The sequence below is a fragment of the Etheostoma cragini genome, chromosome 8, assembly GCF_013103735.1.
Source record: "Etheostoma cragini isolate CJK2018 chromosome 8, CSU_Ecrag_1.0, whole genome shotgun sequence".
Classification (NCBI taxonomy): Eukaryota; Metazoa; Chordata; class Actinopteri; order Perciformes; family Percidae; genus Etheostoma; species Etheostoma cragini.
The window spans coordinates 1393315-1409196 of NC_048414.1; the positions used below are offsets into that span (position 1 = coordinate 1393315).

General features: G+C 41.0%; 2 protein-coding genes across 2 annotated transcripts in view; one reads left to right on the forward strand and one right to left on the reverse strand.

Moving 5' to 3' along the window:
- faap24 (FA core complex associated protein 24) overlaps window positions 1–8428 on the reverse strand; it is a 28717-nt gene extending 20289 nt beyond the window's left edge. Inside the window, exons 1-3 of the mRNA XM_034880296.1 lie at window positions 8418–8428; window positions 6452–6457; window positions 3364–3373 (exon numbers count right to left, since the gene is read on the reverse strand). The gene's annotated coding sequence lies outside the window, so the exon portion shown is untranslated. The remainder of the gene's footprint in view (window positions 1–3363; window positions 3374–6451; window positions 6458–8417) is intronic.
- The window catches only part of tdrd12 (tudor domain containing 12), a 24153-nt gene extending 9301 nt beyond the window's left edge, over window positions 1–14852 (forward strand). Inside the window, exons 15-37 of the mRNA XM_034880221.1 lie at window positions 411–476; window positions 1065–1128; window positions 1714–1821; window positions 2794–2979; window positions 3155–3308; window positions 3511–3638; window positions 3979–4170; window positions 4534–4662; window positions 5227–5344; window positions 5488–5627; window positions 5795–6009; window positions 6826–6907; window positions 7296–7477; window positions 7935–8142; window positions 9366–9458; window positions 9648–9805; window positions 10462–10770; window positions 11111–11178; window positions 11592–11673; window positions 12476–12589; window positions 14234–14387; window positions 14596–14656; window positions 14766–14852. Of these exons, the coding sequence (XP_034736112.1) occupies window positions 411–476; window positions 1065–1128; window positions 1714–1821; window positions 2794–2979; window positions 3155–3308; window positions 3511–3638; window positions 3979–4170; window positions 4534–4662; window positions 5227–5344; window positions 5488–5627; window positions 5795–6009; window positions 6826–6907; window positions 7296–7477; window positions 7935–8142; window positions 9366–9458; window positions 9648–9805; window positions 10462–10770; window positions 11111–11178; window positions 11592–11673; window positions 12476–12589; window positions 14234–14387; window positions 14596–14656; window positions 14766–14839 (3085 nt within the window). The 3' untranslated portion in view covers window positions 14840–14852. The remainder of the gene's footprint in view (window positions 1–410; window positions 477–1064; window positions 1129–1713; window positions 1822–2793; window positions 2980–3154; window positions 3309–3510; window positions 3639–3978; window positions 4171–4533; window positions 4663–5226; window positions 5345–5487; window positions 5628–5794; window positions 6010–6825; window positions 6908–7295; window positions 7478–7934; window positions 8143–9365; window positions 9459–9647; window positions 9806–10461; window positions 10771–11110; window positions 11179–11591; window positions 11674–12475; window positions 12590–14233; window positions 14388–14595; window positions 14657–14765) is intronic.
- The last annotated feature ends 1030 nt before the right edge of the window (window positions 14853–15882 follow it).

Here is a 15882-nt window from a genome sequence, read left to right on the forward strand (position 1 = left end):
CCCCCCCCCCCCCCCAAGCTGGTTCAGCTGGCAGCCCACTCACTCTAACATCTCTCAATCTGTGCATGAATAGCGTGTGTGTGTTTTTCAGACCTGTGTGTAGTATTTCTAACAAAGTGTACACAGTGTAAATTGTAATTTACCCACTGGGGATCAATACAAGGAATAAAATTAAATAGAATAAAATGTTCTGCACCTGCTGTGTTAAAGCGTTCTTCCCCAACATTAAACCCATATCTGTTACAGCATGACTACATTACAGTGTGACTATCAGGTGTAAATGTAATCCTTTTAAATGAAGTCTAAAAGAGAAGTTTAAGATCCTGTCTGCATACCATAAACATTCTCATACCAGGTGGAAAGTTCATTTTTTGTGTCCAATTGATCGTCTTTTGTTTCAGCAGTTTCAGCGGATCGGGGGAGTCGGGGCCAGCAGAGAAGACGTGGAGGAGTGAAGACGACTGGGAATCTTTACGGTGAGCTGCAGCTCAGAGGGAAAGGATTCACAAACGCATATAATAAATTAAAAACACAATTAATTACACTGGTCAGGCTGTTAAGCTCTGTTACAGACTGATACCTCCGGTTCAGGCCGGTTCTCATCCTCAACACTCATTCATTCTCAATAACGGGCGTGTGCGTGTGCGTGTGCGTGTGCGTGTGTGTGTGTGTGTGTGTCAAACTAACCAATAATATTCGTCATATCTCCCCATTCCCTTTTTATTTGTACTAGCGAGCCATACTAATTAAAATGGCTTGCAGAGTCCACGTCAGTGATAGAGAGACGGACAAAGGAAAGAAATACGCTAAAGGAATTCGTGTCGTGTAAAATATTTAAATATTTATAATGAAATGCAGTATGTGGCAGCCAGGGTTGACTGTGTGGCGCACCGCCACAAATGATCTTTATGGGAAACACTGGTTTTTGACAGAGGACAATGAGCTTCTGGTGGCTTGTCAGAACAAAAAATACACTAACATCTTGGACACGCACACTCAGATGACTCAAATTAATATATAGATCATATCCAAGGTTTTTTTCAATTCTAATGTTTCTGATTTAGGTTTTTGGAGTGGTTGAACCCGGGGGCTTTGAACCTCGATCCAGACGCAGCTGCAGATGACACAGTAGGTTTTCTCATCTCATTCTTTAGACGTGCAGATAAAAGTGCATTATTTTGTTAAACTCTAGTTTATGTATTGGTCATTTTAAGACAAAATTAAAGAATTAAAGACCAGAACATCAGTCTTTATGAGGTTACTACTATATTTACGAAGGTTACACAATATATAGTGTTTTATTGTCATTGCAATATCAACTTGCACAATAAACACATCACGAAAGGCTGCAACATATCGCGTAAGACACTTGACCTTTTTATTTTTGGTCGTAGGCCTTCCCGACGACCAGTCCACGCACTGTACTTACTGTCGAACCTACGCGTCTTCAGAAAATGCTAACAGTTCGTTCGTTAGAGGAACATCTAACCTTAAATCAGAGGCAATAAAAGACCACAAGTCCTCAAAGTGTCATATCAAATGCACCGCTATACAGGTGGCGAAGATGAAACCCCAGGAGCAGAGTGTGGCAATAAACGTGGCTGGTTAAAATATAAGTGGCTGGTAAAATATGTGGCTGGTAAAATTGGGCAAAAGTGAATTTTCTTCATATTGTGCATTCCTAATATTTACTGTCTCTCATGTCTGTCTCAGGTTGTTGCCAGTGATCCGAGAAGAAGTGGGATTCTGGTGCACTCTGCCCTCCCTGTGGAGCCCTGCACCAGCCTGGATGATGGCCCCATGACAGAGGCTCTCCGCTGGGTGAACAAGAATATGCTCTGACTTTTGTTACCGTGTGTGTGTGTGTGTGTGTGACAGATAAGATGCAAAGATACAACAGTATATATACTTGGGAGAGCAAAAGTGTCACAAATAACAAACGTAAAATCAAGAAAAAAGGTAAAGAAATCTCAATATTAGTGAGGACAGCTAGATAGATTATTGGTTACAAGCACTCAGTCAATAAAAACCACAAGATTATGCATCCTTAGCATGTATATAACCACAAAAGAGGATGAGTTCTTAGCCCGGTGTGTAAAGGCCTCTTTACAGTCACCGCTCCCGACCTGTTGCGCGCCAATATGGCGTCAAAATGACTTAGGATACCACTTCTTCAGCAGTGCAAGACGAAGCAGAAATAGATGACTTAAGGCTTGATCTGGCGAACTAGCTCATTGAATCGTTGTGCAGACACTCTGAAGTAATAATTAAGTGCTTCTCCTCGTCTATCGGCCTCAATTAATTCACGAAGATATTGAACTCAACATATTTGTCTGGTTATATTCAAAGGACGAGCGTTCCACCTTTTTCTTTGTCTCTTTGCAAAAGAGATCAATATCAGCTGTCCTTCCTCATCAGTCTACTCCAATATCATCTAGCCACTGATGACATGCTCGGAAATGCTGCTGCCAGTTCTGCCATTGTTTACCTTTTTCTGTTTCTTCTAATCTGTAGAAATAGCAAAGTCGTAGCCTTTTCTGAGTTGCACCCCTTGTTTAGGTATAAAAAGAGTCGACGAGTATAATTGAATAGGGCGCTCTCATTATGTCATGCTGTTGCACAACTGATTGGGAATGGCGAGTATACTGCACGCTGAAATGTCTCTGTCTACGGCCAGATTTTGTCATTGCAAATTAGTATCTGGAAGGAAAAAAAGCTATTAAAACATCTTAAGCTACTGTACATGTTTAGACTCCACCTGAGTTTGACATAGTGACCGGTATGTTTCTCCAGGTGTTGCGTAAGAAGAAGTACAGCACTCTGTCTCCAGCTGACCGGTACAGCTGGCCAGCTGTGGCTCGAGGATGCAACACTTTCGTCGTTGTCCAAAACGGCGACCAGCCACTCAGCTACATTGCCCCGCTGCTCTCCCACATCCTTCTCAACTCCATCTTCACATGCCTCACCTCTACCTCAGGGGTGAGTACATCAAAAATACATGTTAATACTGTATTTTCTTAAATGTTTTGCAGCACACATCCTTCATACAGCACCATGATTTTATTGAGAATTCTGTTCATTTAGTTATTGTAAGACTTCTTTTTCAGAGGAGTGTGCTCTAATTATTTGGATCTGTACGTTCTGTGATGTTCAGCCCATAGCCGTGCTGCTGTGTCCGGGCTGGGAGAAGGCCCAGGCAGTGTATGACCTGCTGGAGGAGATTAAGGCCGCCCAAGTCCTCCACCCTAGTATCTTCCTGCTGGGCGTCGGCAAAGACGAGGCCAAGGATGTCAGGATCCCCAAAAACTGTGAGCAAAGCAAAATCTCAGTCTGCTAGTGTGGAATGTCTGGCGGCACCGGAGCAAACCCGGAAGTGGAACATTGTGGATATAGACTAGGTTATAATAGAAAATCCTCAAATGCATGTGTTTGCTTGTAAGCGAGATTATCCTAAACTAAGGTGGTAATATACTGCAATTGCCAAGATTTTCTATTTTTTATTTTTACCAGGCTTGCTGTTAGTGACCACTCCGTTTAGTTTTGTCCGTCTGCTGTCCTGCCACTGCTTCATGTTCCTGCGTATGTACCACCTTGTGCTGGACGAGGCCGACCAGCTGTTTTCTCTCGCTCCAGATCAGGTGACAGTCTACTCATCATTCACACTCAACAGTAGCTGCTAACAGGCTGTTAACATTTAGTTTAGGAAGGTGGTTCTGATTCAGATTTTATTTATATACTCTTAGACCACACACAAACTAAATACTTTAAGAGGGACTAAAGGTGGCTCAAAACTGCACCTAATCCACACATTATCCTTATTTTATGTCTTAAGACTTTTGCTCATATCTTTTTATAACTAGGTTAATTCTCTTAATTTTCAAAGTTATTTCATGAATGGTTGCATCAAAATCTTCTGCCTTTCCACCCAAAGTAAAACATTTCTACGCATTTCTTTACACATACATGTTTTCCTGTTAGATGGCGACCATTTTGCAGCATTTCCAGAAGGTGACCACCAGCGAGGACAAGTCTTCCTGTCCTCAGCAACTCGTTGCTGTGGCGAAAAGATGGAACAGTCACATGGAGGGGTTGTTAGCCAATCACATGCCGTACCCCTGCATTGTCATGACTGTCCCAGAGGAAGCTGCTCTCTATGGTAACGTTCAGCAGGTCAGTTCCAATTATCACCAATAATTAAATAATTTTTTAATCCTTAAATATGTTTTATTCAACATTTTAAGCTGTGTAACAGATGCAAACAATGCAGTAAAATAACTTTAAACAGATGTTTATCGTTTTTTATAATCACAATCCAAGCCAAGCTTTGAAAGTTTGAAAAGAAATTTTATTTTAAGGTCAACATAATTGTGAATTACTCCAAACTGTCTACTTGTTCTTCAGTCTGTGGGACTACGTACATATACAATGTATAGAGGAGCTGCTGTCATGCGCAGCAGTGTGTAGACTAATGCTCAGCTGTATGTTCTGACATCTGACAAGATTCTCAGTTTGGGGAAATGTGCCTTCTTACAGAGCATCCTGATGACTCTAGAGAGCAGCAAGGTCTCAGTACTGTTGGGTGCGTTGGATTTCAACCCCGATGTCGGCCAGAAGACTCTGATTGTAGCCAACTCTGCTCAGGAGGTTGAGGACGTGTTCAAGGTGAAACAGCTGCTTCAGTCTTACTGCACATTACTGTGGTTAAACCTTTGATTTAGGACTAATATGAGCTCACCAGATAAGTAAACCTACACACAGTTACATCCTACTGTAAAATACACTGTAAAGAGTAACACAAAGTTGTGTGAGTTTGTCTCGGCTGCAAATTGGCACGCTGACAAATTAGGAAACACATTTTACTTGTTGTAATGTAAAGAAATGCCAATTTGCCACAGCAGCCTTTACATTTCTTTTGAGAGCTGCTTGTAATGTTTGATTTCTGTGGATTTTAATGTGTAAATTTCTTTTTTTTAAACTCTGTAAAGTGTCTTTGAGGGTTGTAAAAAGCCCTTTTTATAAATGCATTAAAATGCCAGCAACAAGATAGGTTACGTTTGGTTTTCAACAACAGGAGTGACAGTCTCTTATTAGAAGAAGTAGAAAAATGCTCTATCATTACCACTCTTCATTCACATGCATAATCTACAGATGACGTGCACTGATAGTGGGAAGTTCCACCAAAGGGCAGTTTTCTTTGAACTAACCAGTGTCATTTCTAAACTTCAGGCCGTGAGCAACAAATCAGCATTCTGCCTCAAGACCCACGAGGGTTTAACACACGAGTTTGACTTTGTCATTCAGCAGTGGAGGAAGGACATTGGGCCCAGCACTCATGTTATTCTGGGTAAACTGGACATACACCGTATATAAGGAAACTCCTCCCATGGAGAACGTTATCAACAGCAAAGACATCTAAAGACATTTTTCCTGAATATTAACATTGCTATTGTCTTTTTGTTGTTGTTGTGTTTGACCTTTGGACAATAGTGACCAACAACAAGTGTCTGAAGTGTCTGGGAATCAGAGATGCAACTTGTGTAGTCCATTATAGCTTCCCTACTTCCCCCAAAGTATTCGGCGAACGGCTATTCTGCATGGCGGAGAACTTCAGAAACCTTTCTGAACGAGTAAGAACACATGGGACACGTTTAGCAGATAAAATCATCTATTTCTATAGAAATGCATCAACATAACCACAGTTTCAGTTTCAGTATCCACGTTTGCAGCTACAAGGTACCCTTGAGGACATTTTTGTTTGCATTTCCTAAATTTCTTACCAATGGGTTCCTCTCAGGACAAAACGGGGAGCCCTCATCTCTCCAGGTCGGTGCTGCTGATCTCCGAGAGGAACGCCAGTCATGTAGTCGGGGTTCTGCGTTACCTGGGGCGAACCAACGCCCTGTTGCCCCCTGAGCTGCTGTCATTCGCACAGGGCGTCCATGCGGCCCGGGAAAACCAGAAGACCAACAAGCCTTTCTGCAGCTACCTCAAGAGCTTTGGAGTCTGCAGGTCAGTATTTCCACTTCTTCAAGTAAACATAACCTGCTCTGTGGTTTATATTTTGACATTTATGTTGATATTTGATATGGTGAGCTCAGTGCTTAATCCTTAGTCTATAATCTGTAAAGGCAAAAATGAAAAACCCAATATACAAAAAGACAGTTAAACAATGTGTCAAATCATTCATTGGTGACAGAAAGTTAATTCATTCAATTTTATTCATAGTGTGAATTCATAACCAGAGTTATCTTTGGACACTTTACAGATAGAGTAGGTCTACACCTCACTCAACAATTTACAGAGACCCAACAATTCCCCCCAAGAACAAGCATTTGGTGCGACAGAAGCAAGGAGAAACTTCCTTTTAACAGACTAATAGGAACAATAACAAAATCTGATAATGGATAAATCCATTTAGTCTTCTATCAGAACACCAAACATGAAGTGGTTGCAGCTTCTCAAATGTTTTGTTTTCTTTGGGCTCAGACAAATTTGTGATTGCATTATGTATTTTCTGACATTTTAGAAATAAATGTACGTAAATATTTCAACCCAACCTTGGACAATACACAACCTTCGTGTTTTCATTCTGAACAAACTACAGCTGTTAAATACAAATGTTAACGCTCCCTTACCCAGATAGTATGATTGTCTCAAGTTGCTGTAGACTTTTGGAGTAATGTTTGTATCCATGTATTAGGGTTCATATCCACTGTCCCAGGTCTGTCTCAGTTCGGGCAAAATGTTTTTTTTGCAGATTTAAAAGAAAACTAATAAAAAAGAAAATGATCCACATGTTGTGATTGTGTGTGTTTTCCTCTGCAGAGACAACAGTGTTTGCCCCGACCGTCACAGATACATTTCCCAGCTGGATCAGTCTGTGCTCCCTGCTTCAGGAGTCATAGAAGTGAGGAATTCCCAGAGCTCACTTTGTATTATTTCTTTCAAGAGTTCCTCGCCTTTTTTTTTTCTTCAAGTGCTCATATTATGCTCATTTTCATAATTGTATTTAGAGATTGTACCAGACTAGGTTTTATGGTTTAATTTTCAAAAAACACCATATTTTTGAGTATGAGGGCGTATCCTGACAGTACCTAGGTAAAGACTACTAGCCAGTCACAATAACGGAAAGGGTAAAAGCCTAATATGAGTACTTTAATTAATCACAAAAATTGTAAACTAAAACCCTTTTTTTTCTGTTGAATAAAATAATTATGCAACAATTTTGTTTGTTGCACCTTCAAAACCCATGATTGCACTTGGAGTAAATGTTTACGTCTGTTCAATGCTCCCAGGTTGTGCCTATTTACATCAAGACGGCATCAGTGTTTTACGGTCGTATTGTCCAGAAGGAGGACGGAGGTTTCCAGAGTATGGCGTCTGAGATGACTTCGTACTATGCAGACAAGAAACCTGGAGTCCATGAGGTGCTGGAGGGAGGCTTATACGCTGTGCAGGAGGACGAGGTTTTCCACAGGTCTGACGTTCAATCTGAAAATAACGTGATTTGAAGGTTTGAAAACAGTGGTGGAAGAAGTATTCAGATCCTTTACTTAAGTAAAAGTACTAATACCACGCTGTAAAGTAGTCTGTTGTAGGCCTGCACGATTCAGGGAAACGTGCCACGATTTCTTTTCTCACAAAGTATAATGATTTTTGCACACATGAACCATAACAAAACAACACCACTAGAACACAAAAGCCAATAAATTGACAGCACTTTATCTGCAACGCTTGAAACACCCGAAGCCCAAATGCTGTTGGTTTAATCATGATATTCTCTGTTGGTGAAGCAGAGTGGGAAAGTATCTTTGTTAGTGTCTTAACAACAACAAAAATTACATCAACAGAAATGAATTTAATTTAGTTTGTTGGTAGCTGTTTTTACACTGAAGCTCATTTCACTTTCACAACTGTTGTGCTCCATGCGGCAGGGTGAAGATTCTGTCCGTCCCCGACAGAGGTGACCGGCTATTCTTCAGCGTCTTTGTTCATTTCATTGATGTGGGAAAGGAGGAGGAGGTCAAATCCCATCAGATCCTCCAGCTCCCGGAGCAGTTCCACTCTCTGCCCGGCCAGGCCGTGGAGATCATCGTCTGCCGGGTCAAACCAGTTGACGCCGAGGCCGACTGGCACCCCAAGGTTTTTATTCCCAGTGCCTCACTTTGCGCTCAAATACCCAAAAACATCCTCAATATTCCTGTGCTCTATTAATTTAACAAAGTGAGAACATCAGAGGCCTGTACCACGAAGCAAGATGTGATGTTAACGAGGCAACTTCAGGTTCAACCCAGGTTTTTTTTTGCATCCCTAGGGTGGATCACTTGTTACCGGGTTAAATCGCCGTGGTAACTTATGCCGAACACCTAACCTGATCAGGAGCAGGTTATGTTGGAGATCAACCCGTGTAAAAGCACCACCTACTTATCAATCCTCGATTGATAACGCCATCACCGAAAGATATAGATTTTAAGCGGTGGGAATTACGTAGGCCATTTGTGTTTTATGATAATAAAAGTACTGATTAAATGGAGTCTGGTGGGTTTGGTGATTACATTAGTTCATTAAAAATCATATTCATATGTTGGCTGAGTGAGTTTAGCCTACGGGATTTCTTGTAGTTTGGCTTCTTGAGCCATGTGTTGCCAACGCGCACATTTGAATTATGTTTTAATATTCTTTTTATTTGCTCTCACGATTGCTTCCCACTGCCAAAGTAGCAACTGAAGTAACATGCTAAAGCAACCACAGTTTATGGAGAGGACAAGTGTAATTATGGTCAGGTCTTGTGCCTGACTGATGAGGAAGTGATATTGATAATCGTTAACATTTAAGCATTCATTTATGTTGTCTTTTTTTTTTTTGACAGCTTTCCTTCCTGTTTTAGGAAGTGGCTTTTGTAATGCGTTTTGCCTGTTAAACCGTGTCTGTTTTCTTCATATTTGTGTAGATTTGCTCTTATGAAAAATATGCTGCTATGGTAGTAGATGTTCGTGATTGGTCACTTTCTGCAAACATTGCCGCTTTTTATATGAACGTGCGCGCCGCTTGATTGGGGAACCCCGGGTTGATTGAACTAGTTGTTAACCACCGTCGTGACACAGGTTATGCAGGACCGAAGTTGTTAGGTTACTAAAGACAGGTAACTGAAAGTAATCCGGGGCATGTTGATCTTGATTCATAGGACGGGCCTCAGGTGTCTTGAGGCTCACAGCCTGTATCAAATCTGCAATTATTTATGCTCAGAATCATTCCTTCCCCTGTTCTACACTTCATGCTCTTAATTAGAGAGATTAATCCTGTGTGAAGATAGCAATCTTTTGGTGGTTACAATATGTGAATGGACTTTTTTTTTGGGCTCATAGGTTACCAGGGCGCTCAGCCTGAAGATCCGAGGCCTGCAGCACCGAGCCAAAGCAGTCTTCAGCCTGGGAAACACTGTTTTTGTTGATCCCATGGTAGGTTTTTACCATTCAGTCAGTGGGGTACTGCTGGAGAGATCAAGTATCTGGAAAAAATAAGTTCCTTAGGGGCTGTAGACTGTCCACTTTTTACAGTTTAGGGTTTCTCCAAAAGTCCAAAGTAGATCAAAATGATTTTGTCAGCGTATTTCAGTCTGTATATTTTCTGTTATTTTCTCTATCGAGGTCCGTGTGACCAAGGTGCCGGGTATGAAAACGGTGATCAATGAATACAACGTGCAGTCGGAGATCCTGAACACGGGGATGGGAGCCAGCAACCCGGAGCATCTGGACCTGTTGAAGGCTCTCTGCCACGAGAGCCAAGAGGCGGGTCACGTTAACGGGTAAGGAAACACTCAACTGTCCCGGTCGTGGCCTAAATGGTGAGTAAATGTCAGAGTATATCAGCCACTTTTAGTGCTAAGTCCTAGAGAACGGACGTCCTGCTGGCTGCAGCGAGGGAGGTCGTTGGTTACGTCATCTTGTTTAAATTGTTCTGAAATAAAAACCAGAACAGCTAGAACATTTATTCTCTATTCTGTATTTTTTGCTTTGGCTTCTGTTTCTCACGTTACCATTTTTTGCAGATAAAACTATCAAAAAACCTTAACACCCGGCTCATAACACTTAGCATATCTCAAAAACTGAAACATATTAGAGTTCAAGTAACTTTTAGTTTTCAGAAATATTTTGTCATGTTTCTACATATAGAAATATTTTGTAAATTTTGTTGTTGTATTTATTCAGTAAGATTTGACAAACATCAGATTTTTGTATTAAAAAGAAAATATGGCACTATTTCATTACTTTTATTATTATTGTGGTATATTGACATACAGAATATTTTAGCTTAGGTTGGAATGATTTTAGGGATAATATACATTTGAAGATACTCTAAGAAGTTACATCAGAATAGGTGAAAATACCAATGTAGGTGCTGGTGGATCGTTTCTATTGCAGAGTTCAAAGGGTTAATGAAGCAGCGTTTGTTGTTTTGTAGGTCGGGGAACGGTCCGGCGTCTCTGGAAATCAGGATCAAAGCTGAGCAGGAAGTTCTGACTGAAGCCTTTAGAGCCGCTGAAGCCAATCAACTCGCCGAACTTCCTCACCTCGAGCCACATGAGCCACTCAATCCAGTTTCTCCAATGATCCCGTCCCTGGTACCAGAACCACCAGTACCACCAGTACCAAGGGCACCTAAACCCCATCTGGTTCCAGTGTGCTCTCAGAAGAACCTGTTGGCCGACCAGACAGCTGTCGGACAGAGAAACACACACACTGATCGGAAGTCAGCTGAGCAGATCGTGAGGTTGGTATCGTCATATGTAAAAAAACTGAGTTGTTCTCTGTTCAAGCTACAAATATTTAAGCTTAAAAGAAAATTAGGTTAGACATTTCACTTGCATCTGCTTTCCTAACGCAGTTTTTTTCAACCAACTCTGTCCCACAACTTTATTTATTTAAAAAGTCACATTGAGAGATTGTCTTCAATCATCGCACGCTCACATAAGCACATTAAAACAGTCGCAAACTATTAAGAAATATCAGGAGGTTTAACTGAAAATCCTTTTGAGGAAGTAATATTTCTAGCATCTTTTTTTTGTCTAAATAGGGAACTTAATAGAAGCTTTTTGATTTTTGATAAACAGGATTGGAGATGGAGGAGAACTTTGCCCCACGACCAGCCAGGCTGCTTGTCTCAAACCCAAGGAAAATGGTAAAAATAACACAAGACCATCCTAATGAAGTACAAACTTCAGTAAGAATTGTAGATAGACACTCAGAAGCATCACGTTGCGTGTTGATTACGTAGATTATTAAATGAAAATAGCTGCATAATTTCTCATACATCACCCTTATTTTATTATTACACAGTCAGGGCACTTTAAACTGTAAAATGTTTACATTTTCATTTCTAAAACCGCTTCAAACTCCCCTTAATACACACTAAAAACACATCATTCCACATGCTGATAACATAGTATTTATTACATTTATTAAATTACACTCATTGTAAGAGTAGGACAAGACTTTAGCAGCTGCCTCCACATTTAGAAAAATGAAATGTGAAAATGTTGTTTCCTGAACGTGAGACATCGTGGTTAATAGTTGGGATCTGTATCATTTTAGGTGTAAACGCAGGTGACGATGAAAGAAACATTCAACGGGTCCTCGGCACTACAGAGAGAGACTGTGATGACTCCACAAAAAGGTACAACAAGCCTTCTGTGGATATTAAAAACCTCCTTTTTTACTACAAATTATACTACATCGTATCGGTTTCCCGCAAAACGGAGCGAAAGCAGAAAATGAGAAAAATCCAAGTTGTTCTTCCTTACAAATTAAATAAATGTCAGACTGACATGTGATGTGCATTCTTTTTAGTTTGTAGAAAGGTCTCGTGATATATTGTCCCTACAAGTGAATTATTCAACTTGTTTTTGTTAATGAAGGAAAATAAAATCTCAATACTATCAAATCACAACATTTCTAGTATTGTAATAAATGAAAATCGCAATACAAATCCAATCAGCACCCCTGTGTGTAGGAATCAAATCGGGACGAAACTCATCGTCTCAGCCCTAGTACCTAGAAGTGAAGTTGTCATCTTGTCTTTGAAACTCAGCAGTAGATGATCCAGACTGTATAAGTGGAACTACAGTTTTTTAATTGTCTTTCATTTCAATAAGTTAGCTTCATTTGTCGTCACAAGTCGCACAACGTACAAAGACAGTTAAACATTCCATCAGCTCCTTTCGCCTTGTGCCTGATTCACCATGAAGCAGAAAGATTAGATTAGATGATACTTTATTCATCCAACAGTGGGAAAATGTCCTTGTTACAGCAGCATTTTCTACAATAAAAACAAACAAACAAACAAGTAAACACACACACAAACAGACAGACAGACAGACAGAATGTGGCTGGTTGAATGGCACCGGCAAATCGAGCTGGAGATTCATTAAAAAACAAATCTGTAAATGTATTCATTTGTCCTCTGGTTGTGTGTTTAGTTTCCACCCTCAGGCCCGTTGGTACCAGACGTCCGACTCTGCGATCGTGACGGTGAAGCTGATGAACCCGGAGAACCAGCGCTGTGATTTCCACCCCGACAGAGTCGTGTACAGGTCTGTCAGGAGCAGACCCCCAATGATTGCTCACCTACTTCTCAGCACATTCAACATTCAGTGGAGATGTTTGTCCAGAGCACTTTACACCGGTGGGAGTGGCTACATGTTTAGCATAGCCAGCGTTTGTGTGAATTAACCCTCATGTCGTCCTTGGGTTAAATTTGACCCATTTTTCAGTTTTTTTATCACAAAAGTTGGGCCTTTAAAATAAGCGCTGGAAATGTCAAAATTAGAAATATTAAATAACTTTGAGGAAAACATCAAAAAAGCATCCACAACATTGAAAAAGGGCCAAAAAATGTCAAAAAACAATAATAATGTTGAATTTTGTTTTTTTTCATGGTTGACAGGAAGACAAAACAAGGGTTAAACACAGTTTAGTTTTGAGTTTTTTATAGAGTTTACTCTATTTGAGATGGATATATTGAGGTCAGATATATCATATCATGGTCAGATTCTCACAGCTACTACAGACCTTTCTATAATTAGTATTGCACTGTTTTTTTGTTGGCATAAGCTTCTCAATTAATTTAGTCTGTAATAAAGTGTTTTAAAATCAATATTTAGTCTTACATGATTATTATACAACAGTTGGATGTCATCATGCCATCTCCCAAGAGACCTGCTTTACTTGTTACAATACGGGCTATAATTTAATATGACAACTTGGTCATTCGTCTTTCAATGGAACCAAAATTGCTAAAAGAAATCAAAAAATGTTGTGATACACGATTGTATTTAAAAATGTACAATAACGTGGCGCCTGGGTAGCTCACCTGGTAGAGCACGCGCCCCATGTGTAGATTTTTGTTGACAATATTAATGTCATTTTGCACAAGCGTTCTTAATTAAAAGAGGAAAGACTTTAGGACTTTTAATTTAATCCACACAGAAGTTTACAAAAGTAGTCTTTACCTTGTGTTTATTTTTTATAGACAATGTATTGCATTACCAGAAAACCTGCTATATTGGTATATACTGTTATGGACTTATCTATATCAGAATGGAAGATTTGGGGTTATTTAATTCTTGACTCCATAGGGAACAGCACCCTTCTGCAAACCTGCTGTTGGCTAACACTTTGTGGTTTTAACTCAATTCAGCATTTCTGTTTGCACAAACACACATTTAAAGTAGTACATTTAGAAGTATATTTTTGCCTGTAAATGATGTACAGAGGTCACCGACCCCCCCCCCCCCCCCCCCCCCCCCCCCAAAACCAGAGGCACTTTTATATCATCTCTGGATTTTGTTAATTGGACAAAATAAAATATTTGAAGACATCTCATTAGGTCCTGGGAAGCACAGATAGTCATTTTAAACATTTTCCTGAGATAAGCACGTGAAATGAGTTTGCTGTAGTCCGACTACATTAACTTAAGTGCACCCACCCGGAAATGATGGTGGGAAAATGAGTATGGCACACTGGTGTGTGTGTGTGTGTGTGTGTGGACTCGGACCATTCACTCTCTGACGGACTCGGCTTCCTGACTGAGACACGGAGGGAGGTCATCCTGAGGAGAGGCGAGGACCGACTGAGGTGTGCCTCAGGGTGCGGCGCGAGCCAAGTGTCGAACTTTCAGCCTCCTGTCTTGTCATTCATTGTCTCTCTCGCTCTCGCTCTCGCTCTCTCTCGTTCAGTGGCAGAGCGAACGGTCGGACCTACAGAGCCGACCTGCAGCTTCACGGCAACATCGCCGCGGACCGCTGCAGCTTGGAAATGAAGTCCAATGAGCCTGTTCTCAAACTGGTGAAACAACAGCCGGGAAACTGGGAAAGACTCCTCAGGAGCAAGGTAGTCCGCAGCAGAAATACAGTTTAATCCTCAGGTGGAAAAATAAAGTATTTTAAGTAGTAAGTGATAATTTAATAACCTTTTTGGCCGTTGCTGTGTATATGTTGGATTTCTTTCAGAATTTACAGAATTGATTTTGAGCTGCACCAAGTTGTAACAAACAACAAAAATGTGATGTGATGAACTTAAACAAGTTATTTTTCCACAGAATATATTTGTGAGTTACGACATGGATCACTTTGTCGAGGATGAAGACCAAATCCCGAATGGTAAGAACCGCAATGAAAGCGTGACTAAGCCTAATGTGGATGTTGTAAAATAAAGTGTAGTCTTTGACACCAGCTGTCCTGAAACTGATGTTCATGTTTTGGTCCTCAGGTCCGTGTTTTGTAGAGAACACTGGAAAGGACGACTGGTATGTGAATTCTGAGACCGACAGTGACAGCGACTGAAACGGAAGAAACATAAAACACAATCTTGCCCTCTTCCATCCATCCATTCATCAATCTTCATTCGGTATCGGGCGCAGGGGCAGCAGCTCCAGTAGGGGACCCCAAACTTCCCCTCTTGTCATCTAATATTACTGAGGGTCAAAAATATTATCTCCTTTTGCTGAGTACAAAAATGATCTCATTTTTGGTTTGAAATGAAAATCCCACAGATGGCCAATTAGTTGATCAGCTGCATCATATTATACAGCGTGTAGACTTACCCACACGCATTTTGGGTCTGTTTACATGCTGGTGTGCTTACCCTTTAGTGCTTCCTCCAAGTTGTTGCCACCGCTCTGCCCTTGGAGAGGGGGATGGCACGCGCATTGCAGAGATCACGTATAGGTCTGCTCTAAAACGAGGGGTCACAGCTGTATAACTGGTAAGATTGAAAATTAAAATCAACTTGACTTGCTCACGGCTATAGCAACAGCAGAGATTTGCTTACTTCCTCTTTTTTTGTGAGTAAATTGTGTTGCTAAAGAGCCCCAATACTGTACGGGGCTCTTTAGCTGTTTACTGTTTTTTTGGTATGTAATAGATTTATAAAGTAAAAGAAAAATAGATTTCACTCCAAACAGAGCCTTCTCTCCCTCAGACAGCAATTTTCTAAAGTGCCCGAAACGTCTAGTCCACTTTTCTCAATCAGTGATGTCATAGATTAAGAGGGCTGGCGTGCTGAAAAGGGTCTAATAGGGGCTCTTAAAATTATGTCAAGTCATTTTTATTTGTATCCCCAAATGACACATTTGCCTCAAGGGGCGATACAGTCTGTACAGCATACAACACCCTCCGTTAATAGAGCCTTGATTCTGATAAAAAAGAATCCCTGGTAGAGGGACGTCCAGCTGGGAGGAGGCCTCGGGGAAGACCCAGGACTAGGTAGAGGGACGTTCAGCTGGGAGGAGGCCTCGGGGAAGACCCAGGACTAGGTGGAGGGACGTCCAGCTGGGAGGAGGCCTCGGGGAAGACCCAGGACTAGGTGGAGGGACGTCCAGCTGGGA